The sequence below is a fragment of the Orbicella franksi genome, chromosome 14, assembly GCF_964199315.1.
Source record: "Orbicella franksi chromosome 14, jaOrbFran1.1, whole genome shotgun sequence".
Classification (NCBI taxonomy): Eukaryota; Metazoa; Cnidaria; class Anthozoa; order Scleractinia; family Merulinidae; genus Orbicella; species Orbicella franksi.
Window position 1 is genome coordinate 23,220,589 of NC_138158.1, and position 26,201 is coordinate 23,246,789.

At 36.8% G+C, this 26,201-nt stretch overlaps 4 protein-coding genes across 4 annotated transcripts; 2 read left to right on the top strand and 2 right to left on the bottom strand.

The window, feature by feature from the left end:
- Positions 1-183: 183 nt before the first annotated feature.
- On the bottom strand, positions 184-9,728 carry LOC145467120 (cytoplasmic dynein 2 light intermediate chain 1-like). The gene is made up of 17 exons (XM_081450657.1): positions 9,641-9,728; positions 8,373-8,440; positions 7,944-8,014; positions 7,227-7,261; positions 6,993-7,065; positions 6,546-6,634; positions 6,164-6,242; positions 5,948-6,000; positions 5,766-5,820; positions 5,587-5,655; positions 4,768-4,845; positions 3,717-3,796; positions 3,435-3,505; positions 3,135-3,180; positions 2,736-2,787; positions 2,423-2,515; positions 184-1,807 (listed from the first exon to the last, which is right to left on the bottom strand). Exons 1-17 carry the CDS (start codon positions 9,652-9,654, stop codon positions 1,724-1,726), a joined length of 1,110 nt encoding a protein of 369 aa, XP_081306783.1. The 5' UTR covers positions 9,655-9,728; the 3' UTR covers positions 184-1,723.
- Positions 9,729-9,828: 100 nt separating this feature from the next.
- LOC145467121 (RWD domain-containing protein 3-like) lies at positions 9,829-11,495 on the top strand. Its single transcript, XM_081450658.1, has 2 exons — positions 9,829-10,554; positions 10,993-11,495. The coding sequence occupies exons 1-2, from the start codon at positions 9,836-9,838 to the stop codon at positions 11,159-11,161; spliced, it is 888 nt and encodes a 295-aa protein (XP_081306784.1). The 5' UTR covers positions 9,829-9,835; the 3' UTR covers positions 11,162-11,495.
- A 324-nt stretch (positions 11,496-11,819) lies between these two features.
- On the bottom strand, positions 11,820-16,782 carry LOC145467119 (uncharacterized). Its single transcript, XM_081450655.1, has 12 exons — positions 16,664-16,782; positions 16,348-16,414; positions 15,572-15,750; positions 15,123-15,204; positions 14,673-14,746; positions 14,283-14,392; positions 13,779-13,846; positions 13,571-13,647; positions 13,279-13,379; positions 12,776-12,858; positions 12,324-12,554; positions 11,820-12,218 (listed from the first exon to the last, which is right to left on the bottom strand). Exons 1-12 carry the CDS (start codon positions 16,727-16,729, stop codon positions 12,142-12,144), a joined length of 1,215 nt encoding a protein of 404 aa, XP_081306781.1. The 5' UTR covers positions 16,730-16,782; the 3' UTR covers positions 11,820-12,141.
- A 1,024-nt stretch (positions 16,783-17,806) lies between these two features.
- LOC145467118 (ceramide glucosyltransferase-like) lies at positions 17,807-25,705 on the top strand. Its single transcript, XM_081450654.1, has 12 exons — positions 17,807-17,969; positions 18,104-18,173; positions 18,304-18,372; positions 18,594-18,696; positions 21,488-21,589; positions 22,501-22,565; positions 23,292-23,339; positions 23,422-23,533; positions 23,929-23,995; positions 24,135-24,221; positions 24,714-24,906; positions 25,506-25,705. Exons 1-12 carry the CDS (start codon positions 17,845-17,847, stop codon positions 25,701-25,703), a joined length of 1,239 nt encoding a protein of 412 aa, XP_081306780.1. The 5' UTR covers positions 17,807-17,844; the 3' UTR covers positions 25,704-25,705.
- Positions 25,706-26,201: the final 496 nt, after the last annotated feature.

Sequence of the window (26,201 nt, forward strand, 5' to 3'; positions counted from 1 at the left end):
GTAGCTTGGACTAGCTCTGCAGTGACCATGATTTGTTGTCAGAAAACAAACTTTCCTTGTCAGGTAGCTCGCCAAAGAATGAGATTTGTGTTTAGAAATAATTTCACCTTTTCCATGCATTTGTGTAAACAAGATGTAAGTCGAGCAATTTAAACAAAATTGAAAAGCTATAATGTATTGGTGACGCGCTGTCTGGCAGGGTCGGCTAGTAAAAAAATTATTTTCTCAAGAAAAAAAAAATAGAGAAAAATATCATAAAAAGGTAAAAATCTCACGTTCGAGTTTAAAAACCTCGTTTAAATTAAGTTTACGTTTATAAACGCTAATAGAGCCAGCATTCTTGATGTCCTCTGGTGAGCCGTTCCAGAGATGAGGTGCCGCAAAAGAGAAGGCACGTCGGCCATAGGATTTTAGATTAATATTATGGTAAGGAGATTCTTTTGAGACGATCTGAGGTTGCGCGCGGGCTGATAAGTAAGTCCTTGATGTAGCGAGGAGCGAAATCATGAAGGCCTTTGTAAGTGATAAGGAGGGTCTTGAATTCAATGCGTAAATTTATAGGAAGCCAGTGTAGATCAGCATCTTGGTGACAATGATACGTGGCGGGCAGCAATATGTTGTACATTTTGAAGTCTTTTAAGGACGAAGTTAGGTAAACCGTACATCAGCGAGTTACAGTATTCAAGTTTTGAGGCGTGAATGAGGCACCGTATTTAAACGTACAACGAATTCAGTTGTGAGGTACGTGAAATCATACCAATATTGCGTAATGGAAGAAAGCCACTTTACAAACAATGTTACATGAGGTAACATACAAAGAGACTGATCAAATATAACACCAATGTGACGTGCATTAGAAGAAAAATATACTGTCAAATCACATATTGTAATAAATGATAGAGGAGGCCGAGGTCCATGCAAGGATACCCTCAGTCTTGTCCTCGTTCATTTTTAGTTTATTACAAAGCATCCAGATGGCGATATCACGAACACAGGCCATCAACTTGGACTCACTCCGGTCCATCATCAGGGGAAGACTTAAACTGAGTAATAAATACCGCTGCATGTTGTCCGCATATATGTTTAAGTGAAAATTGATATCATGAGTTCGAGCAATATGACCACTTGGAGAGGTGTACAGTGAATGTAGCAATGGTCCAAGCACAAACATAAGGGTGCGACGATCAGAAACGGAGCCATACACTTCGACAGACCGTACGGTCGGAGAGATACGACTGAAACCCCTTAAACACAGTCCCACTGTTCCCAAAACGACGAGAAAGGCGCGAAAGGTGAATGGTATGGTCAACATGTACTGTGTATAACTCTTCGTTTTGCCTTCACGCGTCTAAGAGTGGTTGCTTACACGCTAAGTAACTACTCAATAACAGTTATGGCCTGGGGTGCCTGTGGACAACACAAAGACAAACGATGTGCGAGTGGCAATGGAAACCTTTTACATTTTATTGTCATTAATTCTGTGCCATATGCTCTCACGTTAGCAATGAAATACTGGACTCAGTGAAGTACTATAAAGAGAACTCAAGAGTGTGCAAATACAAATCGTTCCTATGTATGATGATGACTTTTATTAACATTGCTTTAGACTTGTCCAGCATAAATACTTTATAAATAAAAGTAGTTCATCATATTGAACACAGCCTGCCAGAGCTGTTCTGAAGTGTCGCCGAGTCCTCTGAAATCAACTCGATGCTGCTGTGTATCACCGTGAGTGCTTTTCTGCTCCAGCCCCCCTGGATGTGTCTCGAACCTTCCGCATGGCCAACTTCCTGTATCTCTCAAGTTCCTGCAAAGAACAAAAGCAATTTACAAAGTAATTTAAAAAGTACTTCACAACCAAGACTTCGAAACATTTCAGTTGAGCACCGGGGGGTCAGGAAATAACTAACATAACAAAAACCTCGGCCAATCATGTTCAAAATCGCGGTAATCAAATGGAATACTTGATACTTCATCTATCTTCAGCTGCTTGTGATTAAAAAATCACAAGGGTATTTATCTATCTCAAAGCATTTTTGTACCTATAATTTCTAACCTTTTGCCAGACTATGCAAAAAATAATACTAAGAATAATATTATTTCCATTGAAGTTTGTCAGTAAACAGCTAATAATAATAATAATAATAATAATAATAATAATAATAATAATAATAATAATACATGGCAGAATTTTAAAAGAACACCACAAACGTGACCTGGAGCGAAAGTACCAGATTGCTGAAATAGGCCTTAAACATGTCTCTGAAGATCTCAAACAAAGAACTAATATAATAATAATAAAGTGAGAGGTTTTTTTTTCCAGCAAGCATTTGCGATGACACTCAGTCTCTAAGTAATGTAAGGTTTGCGTTATTGACTCAACACCTGACAAGGCGAATTATCATTGTGGTTTCCAGTTTACCTCATCTTTCTGTTTCCTCATAGTGTCGACCGCTGGCTCAGCATACTGAGGATCTTTAGAAGGATCTTCGCTAGTGCTGCGGCCCTGGGATTTCTATAAAAGAAAATTGTCCTTCTATAACAAAACCCACCCCTAACAACAATGAACATCGAAGATCATCTACCCAAAGACACCAACCACCGAATTCTCATTAGAAACATTTAACGAGGTGCACGTAAGGAGAAGTATCAATTAAGTTTGGGACTGTAGAGGATCGACTGTCGTTTCTTAAACAAAACTACTATTTTCAATGGAAAGTTACATCGAGCCTTACCTCGGGTGGAAAAAACGCGGAGAAGGCAGCCTTCCAAAGTTCAGTTGGATCCCTGAAAAGTAAAGCGAGGTATACTAAAAAATCAAAAGTCACTACTTGTTTACTTCAGGTTAAGGTTCCTTAGCTCTCTCCATATTTGGTTCCTAAAACTCCTTTAACTCGCTTTAACCAATCGGAAAAAAAAGTTTAAAACTGAAAAAAACTGCCCAAAAGTTCAAGCTTTGTACAAGAAGTCATCAGAATTTGATTTTGTAAACCTGTTATTTACAAACACAAAACAGATATTTTATCCAAAAAGCTTCGTTTTACTTCGTTTAAACCGTTCACTTGTCAAAGATGATAAACGAGTTGCGTCGACCAATCAGGAATGAGACTGCAGATGCTAACTGGTGTATTTACCTGCTGTGTATTTTTCCCATATCTTGACTGGCCACTGGGGGTGCCCCTGTTTAACAAAATAAACTTGTGAGTGATGGAACATGATAAGGTGTCAGATTCATTTGGGGTTAGTCGAGCCCTCATACATTTAGAAACTCTCTATCCACAAAGAGAGGAATATTGAATTGTAGAACTACTAACAAAGAACCTGCCGAAACAGCGATCTTAAAGAAAAAGCTGTTTAGATTTTACACTTATGGCAGTGTTGAGCGCGCTAAGTCAGTTACGGGAGAGAAGTGCTGGCAGTGAAAACGCTCTCACCAATCTGAGATAACGAGTCCTGGCCAGCTGGAACAATGACGGGTTTGTTGTGATCCACTGATACCACTTTACTACAAAACAAGGTATAAACACGTTACACTTGTTAGTACACTTCTTTGCAACGTTAGTTCATATCGGCTAATAATCTCAGAAGGCTACTTTGTTAGCATAGCGCTGACTGAAAGTAAATTTCGCTCATTCGTTCAGTAACGAAAGGCGACTTTGCACAAAGAAAGCATCGCTACTAAAGTGACTTGAAGAACTGATGCAGTAGTAACTTACCTGAGTGGGGTGCGGAATAGCAGTGACCCAACCAGACCCCGGGTGCGGTTCGTCAGACCTTCAGCTTTGGTGCTAAAGAACTGATAAAGGAAGTGAACTTTAAGTTTTCACCAAAACTGATCATAATAACAAATTTGTGCGAAACATTTCACTGACAAAAGGGTCAAGGTTCCCTGTGAAATCTAATAATGAATTGGGTTTCAATTTGTGATATGACTTGGTACTCTTTGTTCGCGTTGAACTAATGCAGGCCAGAACTTTGCTACAGGACGATATAACTGGTACCGAGTGAGATTCAGCTCGAGTATGAGGAAGATAGCAAGTCACAGTGGTGAGAAACTCACTGACAACCTTTTGACGTATTTCTGCTGGTTTCCCCAGATTCCTCAGCCAATCAAGAGCTAACTGCTTCCCGCGTTTACTTTGAATCGAGAGAAACTGTCAATAAATTGTAATGACAGACACGATAGACAAACAATGTTTGTTCCTTAGTTACTTCAAGTGTTAATTACGACTGAGACAATGCATTAGAAGAAATTACAAAGCCTCTGGACTGTGAGCAGTCTCTCTTTTCCTCGAAAATCCGTGGGGAAGAACGCAAAACAAGTAAACGTCACAAAGCCCGTTGCATCGACTCATTGGTAGTCTCATCTGGATTGTGTAGAAGTTTTAATTTTGTTAATTGAAAATTGCAAATACCCCGCGTTTAACTAAGTCCATCATCAAAAATTCTTGAAGCCATGTCCACAATAGACCGGCAATATATTAAAACTCAGCTTGGCAGTGAGGATTAGAGGACACAAACAAAGGGAATTGAATGACCATGTTTATTCATTTCTTTTGTTTGTGTCCTCTAGGCCTCACTATCAAGCTGAGTTTGTATTATTATACTGAAAGTGGCCTATTGAAGGATCATTATTCCAAATTAAAATTCAGCTGCGCGACTAACACTTGTTATAATACGTAAGTAAGCAACTTTATTTTACCAGGGTAGCAAAAAAGAAAGGGAAAGAAAAAGAAATGGTAATAAAATCAGCAGTATAATACCAACCTGAAGGTGAGCACCATTCTTGTGCGCTACAAATCGTAACGCTCTGCTTATCATTTTTCGTTTCTCAGGATCAAAATCCTGGAATTGTTAAATTACAAAAACATATCAATAAAAACAGCTGTTCGTGACAACGTTATATTTTTAGGACTACGTTGGTATTGGTTTTTCTTGCATTATTAATAGTTTCACTCTTGGTGAGAAGCAAGGGATATTTTGAAATAGTGCCATGCAGTCCAAACTGTACAGAATCACCGGTCCTTAAAGAGGCTCACGGTATTTAAAGTTATAATTTTGGCCGCGTACAATATTACCTTTCAATTGAAGGAAACCTGAAAATAACAGTTTTTTTAAGATAGAAAAACACCGAAGAGATAATAAAAAACCACAAAGAACAAGGATGGCTGAGGATGGGGAAGCTTCACACCAATTACAAATGAAGAACTTGAAAAATTTAGCCTAAACTTTTCAAGATGCACAAACCATGACGTAGCTCCTTTCAGTTAGTATAAGAAACAATCCTGTTTTTGGCAAAGTTGTTGGTTACTAAAGAAACTTTGTCAGAGGGCAAGTAAAACACTTAGCTATTCTTCAACTTGAAGTTGATACGGATCAATTATCCACCACTGTAGCTCATTGTAGCAAGTTTGTAAGTCTGACATTTTGAGGATTGCCCTTCATCAGAGCAAAGTCATATTTTTGATTTAGGCTCAGGTTCTTGAGAAATGATGCCACATAAGATGTACAAAATTTTGTTTGATCATTCTTGCTCCAAGACCAATATCATGTTTAGATCTTTCCAGGAGTTGACTCACTGCTCACCTGATAAATGTCATATTTCCCACCAATTATGGCAAGAGGTATGGGAAAGGGATAAATAGAAGATTTGTCCTGCAAAACAAAGAAGATAAAACCAAATATTCTTGTCAGAACGATTCTCAAACAAATACATGTAAAAAAAATATCTGACTATAAAACACAAGAAACAGATTCATACATACAGGATGTTCTTCTCCAAATTTTTTCCAAGCTTGTTTCTTAAGCTGCTGTACAGAACTGAAAAGACATAATCAAAATTCTTACATACCATAGACAAATCAATTTTGAGCATTTTTTTCTAATTAGTCTTCGATACAAAACGAAAAATGCATGATGTAGTTCAAAGGAATATTGAATAATTTACCCTTGTTTTGCACTTTCTAGACTCTCCAGTGCTTTATTGACTTTAGACTTCACCTAAATAGACGTATTGAGATTAGCTACATGTACATGTAATGTCATTTGTAACTATGTTGCAAAATGGCTGTGGTATTGGCAAGGGTTCCATTTAGATTGATCAATATATAGTGAGTTTGATTACTAAACACAACCATTTCATAGCTGTCCAATGACTTCTTACCTGAGAGAGAAGTGTTTCCATGGTGTGCCAGAGTTCATTTGGAAGGGACAAGTCTAACACAATCACAATAGCCATACTCCTGTACAAGAACCAAAGAGAAGATGCAGCAACAATATTCATGGTCGTTTCAAATGTTCTCTCTGGGGTGGATACCAGATTTTCGAGAAGCAGGGTTCGAGATATGGTCCCCTGTGTAGGGGGGCCTCCCCCAGAAAATTTTTAAAATCTAGGTCCTCGGAAAAGGGATTTCTGGCATTCTGAGCCCAAGTCAGCGCGCTATAATGTCTCTCAGGTTCAACTGAACCCAAGAATCCCCCTAGATCTATCATCAGTAATTCAAGTTCACAAGCAATCAAGTGTCAACTTGCAAGCATGCACTGACCTAATTGTAGCAGAAGTGAGAGGAATTTCAATCAGTTTGGACAGATATGTTCCACCTCCAAGTTCCCATATGTGGCCTATGTCTTTTCCCTGCAAGAGAAAACAGGCAGAAATTGAGAAATTGAAGTTCACCAAGCTAAACTAATCAGTGCTGTTGATATCAAAATATTCCCCAGTGATAGAGTTTCTAACAGTAGCTTCTCTTCGCCATTTTAGTCTAAATACATGCAGGCAAAGGAAAAACTAACTTGGTACCAAAATTAAGTTAATTTTAAAAGTATCAGTCTGAGGAGGGAACTCTCTCACACTGATCTTGTTCAATAGACAGTGCAAATGTGCTTATTTCCTTGATGTCATTCTGATCTGAAGTCCTAGCCCACATTCTCCATGATTTACTTGCTCTATACCATTTTATAAATTACATACAACACTGTCAGTAAAAACTTACGATATTATGACCAGTTTTAGCTCTTCGTCCAAATGTATAATCTAGAGCTGTGGTTGGTTTGGGAGCTTCATCACTACAACAGAAAACAATATGAATTTAAGGTTTTTGCTTTCTCACTACAGGGTTTTACAACATCACTAAAACTTGTTTTATAACACAAAGTCTGGATCCTAGAATCATTTAAAGCTGAGGTGTCTAAGAAAGAAAGAGGTATCTAAGAAAGGTTCTACTTACCGGTCAAGAAATCTCAAAATCATTGAGGTTTTTCCCTAAAAACATATTTGATTTACAATAATTAATAATGAGTAAATAAAGTAAATTTTCAATTAAAAATTGCTGAAAGGCCAGAAACAATATTTATAACTCATTAACTGCAGCATAGCATGGATTCATCATAACACATTGGACTGAGCTTGTGATCAAGAGAAGGGAAAGGAATTTAAGGTGGCTGGCAACAGCTACCTTAATGACACTTATCAGTTGATGATACACCAATGGCATCAAATGAATGTCTTATCATTAGTGAACAGGTTGTGATCATCCTTACTGACAATAATAACTCTAGCTAACATGTATATATGATTATTTCCTCGGATATAACCCTAACCCTAACCCTTGGTTCAATAATTGTTGTGCTTAACAGAATTTCTACAACATAGCAAGCTACAATAGAACCAGAAAAACCTATAAAACACCCCCTTATCCTAGTTTCAAGTGATTATAACTTTAAAATAAGCTCAGTGACCCTCATTTAAGGTGACATCTTAACTTGCAGTGTATAGCTATACTTGTTTAAGTCACCTTCAAGTTCTTGAGGGAATTTGAATCAACCAAACCTCGTACTGTGGCTTTGGTCGAAACATATGACCTGCTTTTGATGATCTCAAAAATGCAGAATATAAAAAGGCAACATAATATTTAAGACACAAGGTCTCCACGTTTAAGACTTACAGAGTTTTTACTACCAAGGATAAAGATGCTGGATTCATCACTACTTGATAAAAGTGAATCTTCTTGTTGATCTATAAAAAGTAAATATTAACAAATAAAGAAGCCTAAGCCGTGTATTACACTGTCATAAAACACGACAGGCATTTGAGAACATGAAGGAAATGTAGAATAACGAGCCGGCGTGTTTTATCACAGTGTAATACACAGCTTAGGCTCCTTCCTTTGCTTTATGATATAGAGGTAATGTGGTGAAAAACAATTGAACATGCTTTTCTACGTTTTATAATCTGATAAAACAAGGGTTTTCGACCAATCAGAGCACATGCAGGGTCCTATCTATATTATGATTACCCATAAAATAACATGCCCAATACATATGATGATTGAAATGGTAATAAAACATTTTGGAAAGTAAATTCCAAAATATACCTTTGTTGGAGTGGTTTTCTACTTTGTCTCGTTCTTCAACTGCCAAATCCCAGATGGTCTTCTCTAACCTGTTAAATAATAAATCATCTTGTCATCTATTCAGATTCTATTTGGTACCAGTGGGACCAAAATCCACCTTAAATTCCTCCTGGATATACAAACTAATAAATTCCTTCTTTTCATATATCAACACTGGTTATGTAGGTAGGTGAAGTCTGCATACAAGCTAAGTGGCCCATCGGGCTGGAGCTTATCCAGGTTTCTGTAGCGTGAAGCGACCAATCCAGGAGGGAGTAGAAATATTTCTAGGTGCTGTTCCATCACAGGGTTACCCTCAGCATTAAGTTTGTTGGTACACGTACCCATTTGTATGCTTGAGTGAGAGAGGCACTGTGAGAGTTAAGTGTCTTGCCAAAGAATACAACACAATTTATGCCCCTGACCAGGGTTTGAGCCTGGACAAGCACTAACCATGAGGCCACTATGCCTCCAACACAAGTGACAGATAATTATACCCATCTATAACATAGGTTAGAGATGGGTATAATAATTATCTGTTACAAATAGGTTTAAAAGGATTAAAATAGCTCATTCTAGTGCTGATACTAGATTGATTAGACAGAATAACAAATGAGATTTTATGGACTTTTTTTAAGTAGCCAATCAAAAAGCAAGAAAAGCTATTGACAATGTTCGCATCATTTTGAATAAATTCACTTATCTTTGTTTACGGCAAGTTTACAGCGTCTTTTCCCCTCATTTATTCCTGGCATTAGGCCATTTTGGGGTCTTGTTATTGTGAAAAACAAATCGATGTCAGTATTTTATGCGTCTGTCAATTTATTGATGATAAATTTCGTCATAACATTATCAAAGTTTACAGCCACTTTGACAATTTTATGATGTAATTTATCATCAATAAGAGGTCAGACGAATAAAAAACTGACGTCAATTTGTTGAATTGCAGGTGAATATTTTTTCACCAGTAAAACCTTGTTTGTAGTTCTATTTTCTTTTACAAACTGAGAAGTTTGAATTTGATAAAATTTTTCCCATCAGCTCAGCTCATAAGCTATTTTTTTTACTATTTTATCGACAAAAGAGGAGCAATATCTAAGTCTCGCGTGCACTGAGCGCACAACTCTAACTGTTAATCGTTTCCAAAGCAACTGTAGCTAACTATGAAGACTACATGTTTTATCAAGCTTACATCTGGATGTGAAAAAGCTAGAAGTAACGTGACAATCGTTAGACATTTTTTTCCTTACCTCTTCTCGCCCATTTTTATATCACTACGCTCAGCCTAGGAGAAAGTAAGTCACATTACGATGTTTTCAGCTTGTAATCGCACTAGTGTTGTTTCTTTGTGAGATCGAGCCCGCAGTCAATTTGATTCGTTGCCAGCGGATTTGTATCGTTACCAGTTTCTTCAGAGCAAGTTTGACGCCTGACGGAAATCAATCATGTCTGCTCCAGAAGTGCTCGATGAGATTTTAGCCCTAAAATCAATTTTTTGTAGCCCAGGAGAATTTCACTTCATAAACCCGTCCTGTTTAGAGGCACTTGAAGCATCACGCGGACCAATTTCGTTCAAGATTGGCGTTAAATGTACAGCAGACCAATGGTCGAACGATGCCGCGAAATCTCCCTTTTTGTCTGTGGTGGAAATGACGATGGTCCTTCCACTTGACTATCCACAAACTTTGCCAGAAATATCACTCTCCTGTGCGGACATCTCAAAGAAAGGATTATCTTCTTTGCGAAACAAACTGAAGGAGTATGTAGAAAATATACACAGTTCGAATAGTGAGCCAATGATTATGAATATGGCGATGTGGCTGCAAGAGAATGCGTCATTATTTTTCGATAAACCAGAATTAGGCAACACATTTAATTGTAGTTCCTCGGATGATTCTATTCTTTTACTTAAGTTGGACCACATGAGGAATAAAACTCGTTACATCAAAACCTTAACTCGCTGGATTGACGAGCTACACTTGGATGGAAGACTCTTCTTTGCCAATTACTTGATCTTTATTTTGTTAACTGGAGAAACTAGCAGTATCAGAGAATATTTACGGCGACACAAGACTTGCAATATTGACGTTGACTCGTGTAGGAAACCATGCAAGGAAAAAATGATAAATGTTCTGGTGCAAGAGGAGGCTCCAAATGATTTAAGGTAAATCAAAACGAAAATAGACAATTAACACATATGTACCTTAAGTTGTCAACATAGATCTTATTTCTCCACCCCATATTTATATTCCACTAAGAATGATAATAATCAGTCCATTTCAAGCAGTCAGGTGATTAGCCTAGGCTCAATTACCAGTTGCTGTTTTGGAAAGAAGCCACTCAAGAGAGCAGCAGGAATCTAGCCTAGTTAGGTCTAGCAAGGTGATGAGAATTTAACTACAACTAGAATAATATCAAGGGACACAAAGGGCCTTCTTTTCAAAATATTTAATTTTTTGAAATTGGTGGTAAACTTATAAGGAAAACATCATGATCCCTGTTTGGAGTTGAGAGAAGAGAATCGTTTCTAGCACAATTGATTGAAACTACCTTGTGGGGATTATCTGTGATTTTTTTTTTATCATTTTTACCAATTTTGTAGGATTTGTGGCTTTGAGGAAGTGGAATGTAAAACCCCTGCAGAACTTAAGGAAAGCTTCACAGAGCTGAATCTTGAGCATTTATTCAAACAGCACATCACACCATTACTCTCATTACTTCAACCACAGAGGGATGCTCTCCAGCCAAAACCTTCACAGAAAAATGACTAAGACTATGGGAACGTGCGCTACTTGTTTAATCCACAGACCAGACCCCAACAGCCAAGCAAGTGGTCCCAGTCACAGGAAATTTTGTTTGTGCAATACCTCCTTTGGTGGACACCTGTGGTCAACACAGATCAACAAAACTAATTGAAAATAGTAGCTACGTTTATTTGCTATTTGTGGTCAGGACTGACCTGGTTGGATATTTCATATTTTTAATTTTACAGAAATATAATAAACTTGATAAGAAAATAAAATCTTGAAAAACTACTTGCATTGAAGCTCAAAAGTCAAACATTATTTTTGTAACACAAAAAACAATCTTTTTTTTCAATCTTTCCTTTGTAGCTAGGATATCAAATTTAATTGTATCTACGATAAAATTCTTAATCATGATTGTTCTCCATGCTCCTATTTGTCACGTAATCAGTGTGTGACGAGGTGGATGTCCGATTACAGGTATCCAATTTTAACTTTTTGTAATTGGATACCTTGTGTCATACAATTCAGGGAGAAATCGTGCTCATAATTTGAAATCAGTCTTGTGTCGCACACTTGTCTGATTTTGAAATTACTCACCCGATCACTCCCTGAATTGTACACATGGAATGTTATGTGCAAGGTTATCAGATCAAAGACAATCCTAAACAGGAAATCAGACAGACTGGGGGATGTTGAAATGGGATTACACAGTGGAATAACTGCATAATTAATTTCTTAACATACAATTAACTCTTAAGTTTTGACAGATATAATTAATTTGACTGTTTCAGATTATTATATCTGCATGTATGATAAATTAACTATCACTTAGCAGGCCATCATCATAACTTTAATGAGGAATAATAGCACTTGAGCTTGTGCACTGCAATTTGTTTCCCTGTTGGACTTTTAAATAAATAAATAAAATAATATGGTTGTGTCACAAGAATAGATATAGATTGCGAAGTACACATGAAGCTTTGCCTGAGATCGTAATGTGATAGTTATTTCAGGAGATCGTCAGACTCCAGCGAACTTAGTGATGAGCTTGAGATGTTTCCTACTCCATTTCCAGACACTCCTGCAAAGAAATAACAGCTTTTGTTGTAGTATCAACGTGATTAAGGTTTCTTTTTAAAATACAGGTATTTTCATAATCCTGACTATTTTAATACAGTTTAATTACCTCCAGTGGATCTGGGAAACTCAGAGGAAATCAGTTCTGTGTCACTAGGACTGCTAATATCCAGTGTCGTCAAACTCAGATCAGTGTTACTGCTGCTAGATAGCACAAGATTGTCTGAAGCTGCTTTAGACTTCTTTTTCACACCTTTTCTTCGTGTGTTGGAGTCACCATTGGTTATTTTTGTTTCCCTGGACCCACGTTGCTGGGGCTGTCTCAGAGAAGAGCTTCTACCTGTTCAACCAAATTAAACCAAATGACCCATCATTGACATGTTTTACATTAAACACGGTGTGGAGATTCTGTGAAGATGGTATCCATTGGAGATGACAGCATAGGCATTGAAAGATACCTGTGCCTTTTAATGTAAGGTTTGCTCAAAGTTAATAGCCATACTCAAAACTAACACGAAAATACCAAACAAGACAGCAACATTCTTTTGATGGCTCTCTTACTTGAAACTCCTGAGTGCCTGATGCTGGACTGCAATTCAGATTCCAATTCAGAATACTGATGACTAACTTTGTTTACAAGCTGCCTGCAAACAGAAATTAACTTCACTTTGATTACAAATTGAATGCCAGTTATTTAAAAGTACCTCCTCACCCCTAGCTCAGGACACAGCCCTTTTGCTCAGCACCAAGAATCTTGACCCAACTCCAAGTCAGTTGCAGTTTTGAGAGACGTGATGGACTATAGTTAACAAGCCTTGGCCTGTGCTAGTGTGGTGTGTTTTTTTGAGAAAGCTGTGTTATTTTCATGACTTGTATTTCTCTACTCAGGAGTATTTTATTAATGGTATGGCACATTTTCACTGGGGATAAACCTGCAATGGTCCACCATTCCATCTCAGGGAGGTAGAAACCTTAAGCAGAAACTTACTTTTGGTCACCAGGCAAATGAATCTATTTAAATGCTGCATGTTCTTGTCATACATTTCACACCTAAAGATACTTACTTGAGTTGCCGCATCTCGTAGGAGTCTGACTGTCTCTCATCCACAAGGCTGCTCAAACTTCTTGACTGTGAGCGCTGATTCTCTGAGAGTGATGATAAAGCCTAAGCAGTATGTTATTAAAAACAACCAATTTAGTGCTCTCAGCCAACTTATCAATATCCTACAAAGATCTCAACAACATAATGAAAGTAAGTCATGCTGCATGCCATTCAAGTTGTGCAGTAAATAAAGTCAATGTATATGTTTATTTCAATCATCCTGCACTAACAAAAAACAAGATTACAGATCTTACCCTGTCTAATCGGTCCTGTTTGCGAAGTACATCTCTAGACTCGGCAAGGGTTGAGTGTAATTCCATTTCTATTTTGCCTGGCAAGGTATGAATAAGAATTAGGTGTAAATATATTCATAATTATAATGATAAGTCTGTTATGATATAATAAATATATTAAATATTCACTAGAATAAAGGCATGCAGGGTAAAAATCATTTTTACTTACCCAGCTTTGTTTTCAGCTGCTTGATATCCCTTTGTAAAGACTCTGTTTCATCTTCGATAATTTTTCTCCTTTAAAAGATTGTACAATTAAACACAAAACAGGTTACAAATTTGTCAAGGAGGATGCCTCTAATTCATTTAAAATATTACTTTCCAGATTTCTTGTTTATTTCATGTTTAACCCTAACCCTCAAGCAGTTATGAATAAAAGCACAAAATAAAGGCAAATTTAGTGAACTCTGTATTGCATAAATTAGTATTGGACAACACACAGTATCATTACTGCTTAAACGGTAATATCCTGCTAACGATTGTATCCTAAGCTTAGTATAGATAAAACTATTTCTGATCACTGCCTTGCAGTGGAACACATCAGATTAATTTATTTGGTCTCAAATACTTCAAAATCAAAATTTTGGATGTCTACTTTGTTAGGGATGAAAGATAATTCTAAATTAACATGGACCCTAAATGTGATTGAAACCCTATATGTAAAAAAACTTACGCTTCATTCACAACAGCAGAGTCACTGAGAGGAGAGTTCTCAGCAGAAGTCAGTTTGAGCTTTGCTTGGCTTTGAACAAATTCCAGTTGGCTGTATACATCGCGTTTAAACTGAAAAGTGATCAAAATGTATGATTATGTTAACCAGGGAAAATTCAGAAAGTTATGACCAATAAAAGAGCTCTGTTTTATTAATATTAAGTTAATTCCTTGATTTATCAATATTAATCCACACCACTGTTAGATGTCATTGATCAATGCAGCTTGTTAACAACTGCACAGATTACAAGTTTCACAGCAAGATTACAACCCCTTTCAAGACAAACTTGTTATCCCCAGCTGTTTGATTGACAGTCTAAACATGCTATTAATCAAACATGTATACACATACTTGTTCCAGTTTTCTTTCTGTTTCCATGTCCACTCCTTTTTCTCTGAGCCTCTCACTTAGGCTGCTCATTTCATCTGTTATAAAAGCATAAAAAATAATAACACTGTATATTGTACTTTGTCACAAAGATATTTGCAGGATTTTGACAACAGCTACTGCTGTGAGCATTAATTTCTGTTCCAGGCCCCTGACGATGACACTAATGATGGTGACGACGACGACGACGACGACGACGATGATGATGATGATGATGATGAGTGCAAAATATAAACTGATCAACAATGGATGTAACCACTTGACACTGGTGGGAAATACCAAATCACCAAGTTTCAGAACAATCTGAATTTACAGTAAATACTTGGAAAGATACCCTGTGCCATCCCAACCTGCTGTACCATTTAAAAAAACCTTTTAAATAACATATATTTGGAAAAAGACATTTTGCAAAACCTTTCATTTTCTTTATCTCGGCGGCTTGTACATCTTTTTCTTTCTCCAGTCTCTTAACTGTGTCAGTTAAATGACTCACTACCTGAGGTAAGGCAACATAAAAATATTATATTCTTGACTGGAAAAAGGACTCAACTGCTAAATATAAAAGTATTGTGATTGACAGTCAATGAACTTAGAAGCTGCTCTTAGAGACACTTTAATCTTTAAAAGTCATTTTACACAAGGGCACCATTGACAACCCAAAAGATTGCCTGTGATGTTAGATTTGTAAGCATTCTGGCCAACATATTGTAAACATTAAAAAGTAGTAATTTAATTTGTAAATGTAATATGTGAGAAATAAAGTATGTTGTTGTTGTTGTTGTTGCTGTTCATCTTAGGAAAGCAGTAAATACACCTAGTCACTTTTTTTCATACAGCCACTTGACTTAAATATGAGCACTAACCTCTGCTTGTTCCTCAACTCTTTCAAACAACGCATTCACTAGAGCAGGTGACGTCTGACTGGATGGGACACTAGTTGCCATGCCAACCGTTTTTATTGGACTATGTTTACTGCTTTGCAAGTCCCATGCTACTGTACCTGTATATGGACTCCTTGATGCCTGGGATCGAAGGTTACTGGCTGAGACAAAGATAATACAAAGAGGCAGCAAACATCTTACTGTGAGACACGGAAAACCATGAACACTTTGATTTGATTCTGACAGGTCAATAATTGTGTGCTGACCAATCACCACAGTCAATAGCTGACCATAGAGTGTTGATCGAGTAATAACCAACATATTGACCTGTACATTGGTCGATATGTCAATCGAGGCTCCCCATAAGATACATGATCCAAAATTTCTCCATATACCAGAAAAGTACAGCGTTGTTCACTGATCTGTCCATGATATTGCAGGATCGACTTTTAATACAATTAGTTTTCAGAAGGGTGTTATAAAATAGCACACTTCTTGCCTTCCAGATGAAATCGAATTAAGCAGTCCTATACAATACATGTAGCTTCTCATGTGGTCAGTTGAAATATGCAATGCCTTGCCCACGTATTGAGTGTTTACATTGCGCTTCACAAGGTTATCCCGAAAATTGTCTTATACATTGGACCATCGAGGTAAACATAACAAGTTTACATTACAATACGAATTGCAGTTGTTCATTCTATACATCGTCATACCATTCAAAGAGAAAACGTCCAATCACAATGATACATACTTACCGCCATAACGGTTTCCACTTGACCTGGGGTGGAATGTTTTTGTTTTACTGGTGGAACCCAAGCGATCCTAAAGTGTAAAACAAACAAACTGTCAGTAGATCTAAAGGAACATGAACTTTTTGGGGGGATTCTGACAGACACAGCTAAAACTATATTTGTTTCAGTGTGAAATTTCGGTTAATAAATCCGCCAAAAGTAAGCTTCAGTTAATTTTTGCGTACGTTACTTTTGCATTTTGGCAATCATTTTTTTGTACTTGGCGTGATGGAATGTGTGACCATTAGTACTTCCAAGATCGACGGCTACATGTACTAACCCGTACTCTTGCCAAGTTCGTCTCTGTTTCACGAACGATGGAAGAAAACTTGTTTTCCCACTCCATTTCTCGAACTACAGAAAAGCACTAAAGTGAAATTGCTCATTTCACTGCAACGGTATCACATCGTTAAGGCTCATTAAACATACCGCTGACCATGGCGGCAAACGGGCGCAAATTACTTCTCTCCCGACCCTCCCTGCCCCCACTCAGTTGAAGAAGCAACTTACCATTTTCAAAATTACACTCTTGAATATACATGGATTTGACTTAGCGGTAAAATGCCACGCGTGTTTCTAAAACACTAAATCAACCAGTTAAATGATACGCAATCTTGCTGATTCCTATATGGGGTCCGGTTTCCCCACCACCACCCACTGGATCCGTCAATGAACGAGTTTCTTCTTGAATCTATTTTCTCCAATTTTACGTTCCATATTTTCCATTTTACGGCATCAATATGATTTTTAGACTTTTCCACTGGACTTTGGACACGTTTTCTGGGTTGCTGATCAGTGGAGTAGTCCTAATCACTTCCGGTTACCTCAGCGTCGCCTACCCCGTAGAGTCGAGTGTACGACGACTGTAGGGCAGGTGGGGACTAGCTTTGAGAGTCACCCGAGCTCGAAGCAAGTTGCAAATCGAAAACAAAGCACACCTACCCAAATTGAAAATCCCGATGATGGCAATACTGGCAATTTCTCTAGATCTCTACAAGATAGCCAAACTCTTCAAGGAGCTACGACCCCTTTGGAAGCTACAATCCTGGTCAGAAGTCTTCGGACACTTTGCACTTTTGCCATCATTATTATGATATTTCTGTCCACCTCCACCTCCCCACCCCCAATACGATGTTGATGTTGAATCATCCAAAGTCCAACATTGTTTTGGGGGGAGGGGGGCTCGGCAAATTAAATAATGACGTCCCACTTCAAAATGATGCCGCACCAGTTGGCATTTTGTCAAATGTCTCAAGGATGCGCGCTATTCGTAAAAATAACACTTTCAGGGCATCAATCTGCCTGCAGGATGAAAGAGCTGGCCACGTCACGCCGCCAAAGCACTCGAAAACGGCGCGAATTTTCATCCAATAAAATCAATCATTTGGAAAGAATACACCAATCAGAGAACGAGGTTTACACTTGGCCCGAGGGCAAGCCGAGTGCTCTGCAACATCCAACATGGCTTCCCCTTTCGCTAATTTCGAGGAGTTTTACGCTCCCAGTGCCACAGATGTTTTAGCCTTTGTATTTATTTTATTGTGGTTAGTGTTAGTATTATTCCAGTTGATATCTATAGCAACAGGGTAAGTATTGCTTGCTTCACTGTTTACTGAGCTGCGTAATTCAATACTGTCTTGTTCGCTAGACTCAATGGGTTGCTTGTACACAACCATGTTTGTAGCAATTTTACTGATTTGTCATTGTATCCGTATTTTAGAAAAATATACCTCCACAAATGCCCTCTCATTGCCAATAATAAAGAACTTCCAGGGGTTTCAATCTTGAAGGTGAGATATCGTTCATAATCGACCTTATTGTCCACATGCAATTTCAAATGTTGTTTGATCGATCAGTTAAGTCATGTTGGAGATTAAAAACATTTCTCTTATTAACGGTGTGTGTATCTTTATTTTGTAGCCCTTGGTCGGAGATGATCCGAATCTTATAAAAAATCTTCAAACTTTTTTCGAACTCAAATACCCAAAGGTAAGATACAGAAGTATCGTACGCTCCACCATATCAGTGACTAAATTCGCTATGTTTCATTTCTCGACGACATTGTTTTAAAATAAACTTACATTACTTAATTTTTCTCCTTTTAATTTTTCTCGTTGATGTTATTTGGAGCCCGCCCGTTGACGGTTGAGATATGTTAAAATATGCATACGCTAGTTTACTAAACAAGTCTGTTGTCTAATTTGTTTCAGTTTGAAATTCTCTTCTGTGTACAAGATGAGCTAGATCCGGCTGTCAAAATTGTACGCCAGTTGATGGAAGCATTTCCTTTAGTGAATTCACGACTATTTACGAGTAAGTTAAATCAGAGCAAAATTATCCGGATAATTTAATCTTGGTGGGGTTGTTTTATATTTACATAAATATGTCCCCAGAGAGCTTGAATCTGGAATGGTCTCCAGACCACAAAGCTAACTGCATTTTAAAATACATGAACTCAAATCGAATAAACAATGACAGAAAGAAAACTTTTGAAAATTGCTTTCCTATTAAATTCTCGACAGGGTCTGAATTTGGGCAAATGTTGGCATGGCAAAAATTTCCAGATAGGCATTGTATTATGCCTGATGATGCTTATGAATATCTGTCTAAATTGCACAACTTTGAAATTTATAGGGTCGTTCCAAAGCAGATAATTATAACAGCATAATGCTCTGAAATTTTTTTGTCAAAATTTAGAACAATACAAGGGTGCTTTCTTTTAATTCAAAAGGATTAGAATTTTTGTTTATCTGTCCTGTGGCTCATTAAATATTCAGCTCCATTATGTTCTTATTCAAAGCCCATTCTTGAATCTTCGCCAAGTGAAAATATGAATAAATTGGCTGTGTTTTTAAATTGTTAACCATAATATTATGCCCTCAGATGAAATTTTCTTTGATGTTTTTAATAACCTTTTGTAGGATAGATAATCTTTATTTAAACACAGTCAAAAAAAAAAGTCAGCTAAAACTACTAATAACTAATAGTGAAAAAAAAAAACAATTAAATTTAAAAAAAAGCTGCTTTCCACGAATGCTGTGCCTCATACATTTCTTTGAGTAGGCATTTAAACTGCCTCAGGGACTCTGCTTCCCATAAGTCACAAGGAAGACTGTTCCAAAGAATGGCGCCACTATAGCTAAAGTTGTTTTTATAATAGTTTGTGCACAGCAATGGAACATTAAGTTTGTTCTCAGAGTCCCTTAGATTACATGTATATGCAGCTTCTCGCCTCTGGAATTTAGAACTTAGATATTCTAGAGCCAAACCATGCAAAGACTTATAAACCATTGTAGCTCTTTGAATTTGCTGCTGGCTTGTTCAATTTTTCCACCCGAGAAGTTTGAACAGGTGACCAGCATCTACGTCATAGTTTGAGTAGGTCAAAACACAGGCTGCTCTTTTTACAATATTTTTGTAAAACAGTTTTTAGAAGTTTTTGTAATTTTTCTTGGTTTTTTTCTTTTTACTTTGTAATTTTAAAACAATATTTTTGCAAAGTGCATTTGATCATTGAAATTAAACTTGCTCTGTATAAAATAATTTCAAACATTTTTATAATAATAATTATATATGTAGTGTATCTTAATAAGTGTTTTGTGGTATGGATGTTTCAAGAATTGCCTTTGTGCAGATTCATGATGATACTAGTGTTTTGTGAAGTCAACTGCCACATCAACTTACATTAATAACCTCCCTAAATGTTTTTAAACAAAATGTTCAAACCTTCCATTTTAAGCATGTTTTTAAGCTAGGTAAGTTTTTAATTATGTTTATCATTTATATGTCCATTTTAATATATTAGGACCTACTTTTTACAATATTTTTTTTAAACAGTTTTTAGGAGTTTTTGTATTTTTTTTTTCAGTGTCTTTTTAGTTTGTAATTTTAAAACTGTATAATATTTTGTAAAGTGTATTTGATCACTGAAATGAAATTTGTGCTACATAAATTTCAAACATTTTTATTATAATGATGTTATTATTAGTGGTTGATTGATGACAATGGGAAACAGGCAACGTGACACTGTTTACTCTAGCGGTATTTGTTGATGAACAACTGTTGCAAAGTTGTGCTATGACAGAATTTTTCGGATTTTTAAAACAAATAGAATTTTGACTAGTGAAATTGATGATCAAAATTAAGAAGGAGGTGAGAATTGTTGAGCTGATTTTTTATTATTTTACAATCTTCCATGAAATGTTTATAAATTACTCAAACTTGGAGCTTAATTTGATCACTTTGACATGTGCAAATTACACTGTCATTCTTTAGCCAATCAGAGAAAAAATATATAGTATTTAAGCTTGTGCTAATTATTTTCTTTGTGGGGTTGTCATTGTTAAAAGGTTTGGAGTAGAGATTTTGTCTTCTCAAATTGAAGTTGTTTTTAAATTCTTGAATATTAAGTTTCTGTTATTAACATTTAACGAGTTTCTGACTGCCACCGAGCAGTCAACTCAATGTAGAGAGTTCACCAGAGGTCACATGTGTGTGATTGACCCAAGACTTTGAGCAATTTCAGTTTTGAAATAGTATAATGTATTTTTCCAGAAAATATCCATACCCCTCCCACAGAAGTGTTTGGTTTGAAACATCCCCTCCCCCCACCCCACACCTCTCTGGATTCATACTATCCTTTGAAAAATTGGCTTTTGAGATCTCCCTCCCACTTAGAATTATCACTAACCCTTCTCAGGTTGGGTATGGAATACCAATTACTATCTCATGAATGCAAGACATAATTTGGTCATTTTGTCAGAATGGGGAAATTCCAGTCACTGGAGAGTGCTTCATAATAGATAATTAAAATATCCAGATGCTAGACAGCTTAGGCTCCTTAGGATTCAAATGGGTTTTATTTAACAATCAAAGTGGTTTTGTGATTGACTACTCCTTGGTTGCGTTGAGTCTAGGAGGAACACAATCAACTGGAAAATTTGGTTAGACTTGTCAGTACATCTGTATATAGATTAACTAATCAGGAAAGAACCCTGTTGTAATGGATGCTGTCTGAAGGATGACTATAGATTCACATACTTTCACTATTTTGTGTCAAACTGAGTTGCTAATTAAAATTTGCTCATTTCTGTTTTGACCACAGCTGCCAAGACAATTGGTGTCAATCCAAAGATAAATAATATGAATCAAGGTTATAAGGCAGCCAAGTATGACCTGTTATGGATCTGCGATAGTAATATTAAAGGTAATTTAGTTTGTCCAAATCATGCCACAATTCACTACAGTGCCCCTTTAACTTGACACATGTATATTAATTAATTTGAGATGCTATGATGCTAGCATTCTATGATGACATGGCTAAATAGCCATATTTTTTAAGTGTTTTAAAGAAAATGGCCCATGTTATATCACCAACTTATTCAAGCCCCGGGTCACGCCATACAATCTTAGAAGCAGTGGGCTAAACGTAGAACAACGCCCTTACAATAGTAGATTCTTCCACGGCTCGTATTCTTATATCATCTCTAGAATTTGGAATCAGTTACCGCCGGCAGCAAAAAATGCAGCAAACGTTCCAGCTTTTATCAATCATCTTAATAGAACAAACTTTGGTGGCTGCCAATGCAGTTCTTGTCTTAAATGATTCCTTTATAGATATGTTGTATTTTTATCGTTTTTTAATATTGTATTTTTAACGCATATTTTTTAAGATATTAATAGTATGACAACTTTGTATTTTTTAATATATAGTTTTTAAATCTTTTTTTTAACATGTATGTCAAACACTTTTATCATGAGCCCCTGGCTCAGGAGACTTGGGCAACCACTCCCCGTGTTCTTGACGTAAAATAAATTACCTTACCTTACCTTACCTTACCTTACGTCACTGCAACACCTGTTATGTAGTGTTCTGTTTATATCTTTCCCTGTAACCATGTTTTTTTCTGGCAGTTGCCTGATGATTGCTTCAGAAGAAGCATGAAACTCTGAGAAGCAAGTAAATGTTTTGGACCAACTAATCCAGCTCTGTAATTCTGTTATTATAACTTGTTCTAGTTTAACTATTGAGCACTCTAATAGCCAATGAGGATTTCAACCTGCTATTTGGTTATATCTATTTATTAATATTTATTGTCTGTTATTGTTGATTTTTAGTCCATCAGGGCACTCTTCAGGAGTTAGTGTCTCATATGGGGCCAGGTGTAGGAATGGTTCATCAGGTATTAAGTAAAAAACTGTTTTTTTCTTCTTCCATGTATGTATACAAGGAAAATAGAATCACTGTACTCAGCATGGAAAGTGTGGCTAGGGGTAGACATTTTTTAACTGTTATTTAAAAAATACAAAATGTACCATGTTTCTGTCGAGTTATAGAAACAGGAGCATAAGTTTGGGAGAGTGAGAAATGCTGTGGGAACACAACCCGATAGGCGTCAGTATTTCCACAGCTTTTTCAACTTCTCCCAAACTTCCATGAGTGTTTCTATAACTCAACAGAAACATGGGCGACATGTTTTCCATTCTTTTTAGAAAATTCTGCAACTAAAAAAAACACAAATTGTTTACTCTTTGCTTGCGTCATCATCACATCAACAGCTCATGTCAGTTTGGTGTTTCCATCACGTTATAGAATCACGATTTTGAACCAGTCAGCAGGCATATTTTCTTTGGGCTATTTTCTAAAGGTAATCAAGGCAGTGATTGTCAGAAAAGTGATTATTGTAACAATATTGTGAGATAGTAGCCTGGTTACCCAGCACTGATGTGAGCTAGCCAACACAGTTGCTGTATGTAGGCCTTTTCAGAACTACGGAATTACAGGGACTTCACAAAGCTGTTCTTGTGTTCTTTTATGCCTCGAGATCCTTACAATGATCTCGCCAAATGCTAATTTGTAGTCTTTTTTATCTTGAAGCTTTAATGAGTATAATTATTATTTTCAATAGATACCGTTTGTTGTTAACTGCATGGATTTTGCTGCTTGTGTAGATAAGGTAAGAGAAGATATTGCTTGAAGGTATGGGAGTGTGTATGTGTTATGTGGCTTAACTTATACTTGTTCACAAATCTTGACAGGTCTACTTTGGAACCCAACATGCATTTGTATATTTGCTAGCTTATAGCCTGGGTCAGCTGTGTGCAAATGGCATGTCAAGTCTCTATAGCAAACCTCTTCTGGATGAGATAGGTAATGTTGAACTCAAGAGTTATTGTATTCACAAACAGTGATTTGGGATGCTAAGAATCTTTGGTGCAGTTTCATTTCATTGATATATAAGGTGAGAGAGAATATCTACTGGATTCGCATAAATACTTATGGTGTGATCAAAATAATCAATGGCACAGAAATAGAAAACAATTTTATGGGTCATTAGCAAGGGAAAGGCTGTGGTCTAAATCAAATTATGAGGAGCCCACAGGTTCCTAACCATGAAATCCTGGGTGCCTAGCACCTAAGCTGATATGAAAAAAAATTAAGTTTTCCTGTCCCCCAAAGGTAAAAGTTAGTCACCGTGGCACCCAGGCACTTCTAGAACACAGGCCTGAAGGGTGTCTCTAATTCACACACTACTAATTTTGCAGGAGGTCTAGAAGTGTTTTCTTGCTATATAGCAGAAGATTATTTCATATCAAAAGCAATATTTAAAAGGTTAGTTACAAACTTTGGTATTTTGATTGATGCATTGAGTTAATCTGTATCTTCACATTGATGTTGTTGTCAAGAAGACTGGCAGTCCTATTAATGGTGATAGTAACTAGATAGTAACTTCACATTTTGTTGATTGCAGGGGAATGAAAGTTGTTCTGAGCTCTGACCCAGCCATGCAGAATCCAAGTAGTTACTCTCTTTTTCGATATCAGCAAAGAATGGTCAGGTATGTTGACATTACTTTTACTGTGAACAATCCTTTGACAGTAAATGTTTGCCTTTGCTGGCCTTGCTGCACGTTTTTCTGCATCTATATGTGTTCATCACAGTTGACGTTAGAAAGTGTGCACAGTTTTCAATCCCAGATAATTTAAATTTAATTTTTTGAAGTTAACTATTGATGGAGTTATAGACAAAAGTGCTGCTTTAACAAAGCTTCATCATGTGTCTGCTAACTGTACCTAGCCCAAAGCAAACTTTGAATATACATTAAGACAATAATATACATAGTGTTGAAATTGAAAGACCAATGACTTCCTTTGGGTGATTTTTTTTTTTTTTTTTTTTTTTTTTTTTGCATTCTTTTTTAACCTGTTTGACCATGAATCCCCTCACTGGTATCCATTGTTTTAAAACAAAGACATGTTTGTGATTGGTTGTTTTATTACCGTGACTCTTTGATGAGAATCTATTGACTGTTCATCATGTTGTTTTCTAGATGGACCAGGTTGCGTCTTACAATGCAACCATTTCCAGCTATATTTGAACCCCTAACAGAAAGTGCTGTGATTGGTTTACTGACCTGCTGGGCAGTACATCATCTTTGGGAATTCAGTGCAATACTTTTCTTCATTGAACACCTTGTTTTGTGGTTCATGTTGGATTATATTTTACTCAGATGTCTTCAAGGGGTGAGCATTTTTTAGTACTATTACAAGCCTAATATCCATTCTAAATATCACTAATTCTTCCTACAAGTCTCAAGCTTAAGGTGGTGGCTTACTACAGTTTTGATGGATTATAACAGCCCAACTCCTAACTCTTTTGAAAAATGTTCCAAGATGTTTCTACTTTCTCTATTTACTGTTTAATTAAGTCTTTTACCATTCTATGTGAAACTTGAACAATTAAACGTCAACAAATGGCCAAAATGAACGACCGAGTACCTAAGGAGAGACTGGGCACTAGTAGGTTAAACCACGTTTTTCTCAAAATCTACCCGTATGACCCCACCTCAAAATTTCAGGAATAAGAAATTGGCTCTGATTTAACATTCAGGCAAAGTAAAATAAAAATCTGTAAGACAGATTTTGAGCTACTTTAGATTTCACATTTTCTTAGTTTGCAAAAAATCAGCAAGTTGTTGTATTGCGTTAGACATTCTCTATACCTCTCTGACAGAAGATGCTGGTTTCCTTTGGTATCTCCAATGAGCTTTCCTTGTCATTTCTTCTTTAGTATATGTTTGTATCATCACTTATTTTGTCTGACTTGCATGCTTTTGTTTCAGCCCAACAATGCCTTACCACCGTTATGGAAAATCTTTCTGGCATGGCTGTTTAGGGAGTTTTCATGGATAGCATTTTTTCTTCAAGCAGCGTGTGGCCGTGAGATTGAATGGCGAACATCACACTTTGTGTTGAGGCTAGGTGGTAAGGCTGAGCGACTCCAAGAAAAATGCCAAGACCTAAACAACCACTGCTGTTGAACTGAAATGAACACTGAACTGCTATTTATTATAATTCTAAAGTCTACTACACACAGTAGTGTGGTCTCAATCGAACTCGTTAAGGGTAGTAAGAGCAATTTCATGGTTCCCTTGTGGAACTTAGCGTTAAGAAATTTGTGGGAACTTATATTTGGGGATTCCTAGAAGATTTATCTGCTACTTGCAGTAATGTCAGTGCTATCAGATGATTGTACTGCTGTACTTGATGCCAGAGTTGTAGACAAACCGCAAGGTGCGCTTACATTATATCAGTTTTGTGTGGAAAGATGAGATTAAAGTGCCAAATAGTGAACTTGTTTTCTAAGCAATTTCAAGGTAAAAGGAGACTTAACACCTCTGGTATCAAGAAAAAGTTCTTTATTAAATGTAATGAAATCTATGAGTGTTAAGGATGAAATCTTATTTTGTAAAACGTGGAAAACAATTATTTATTTTACATCATAGAGTTTTGCAGGATAGGTTTTACGCCTAATGCAG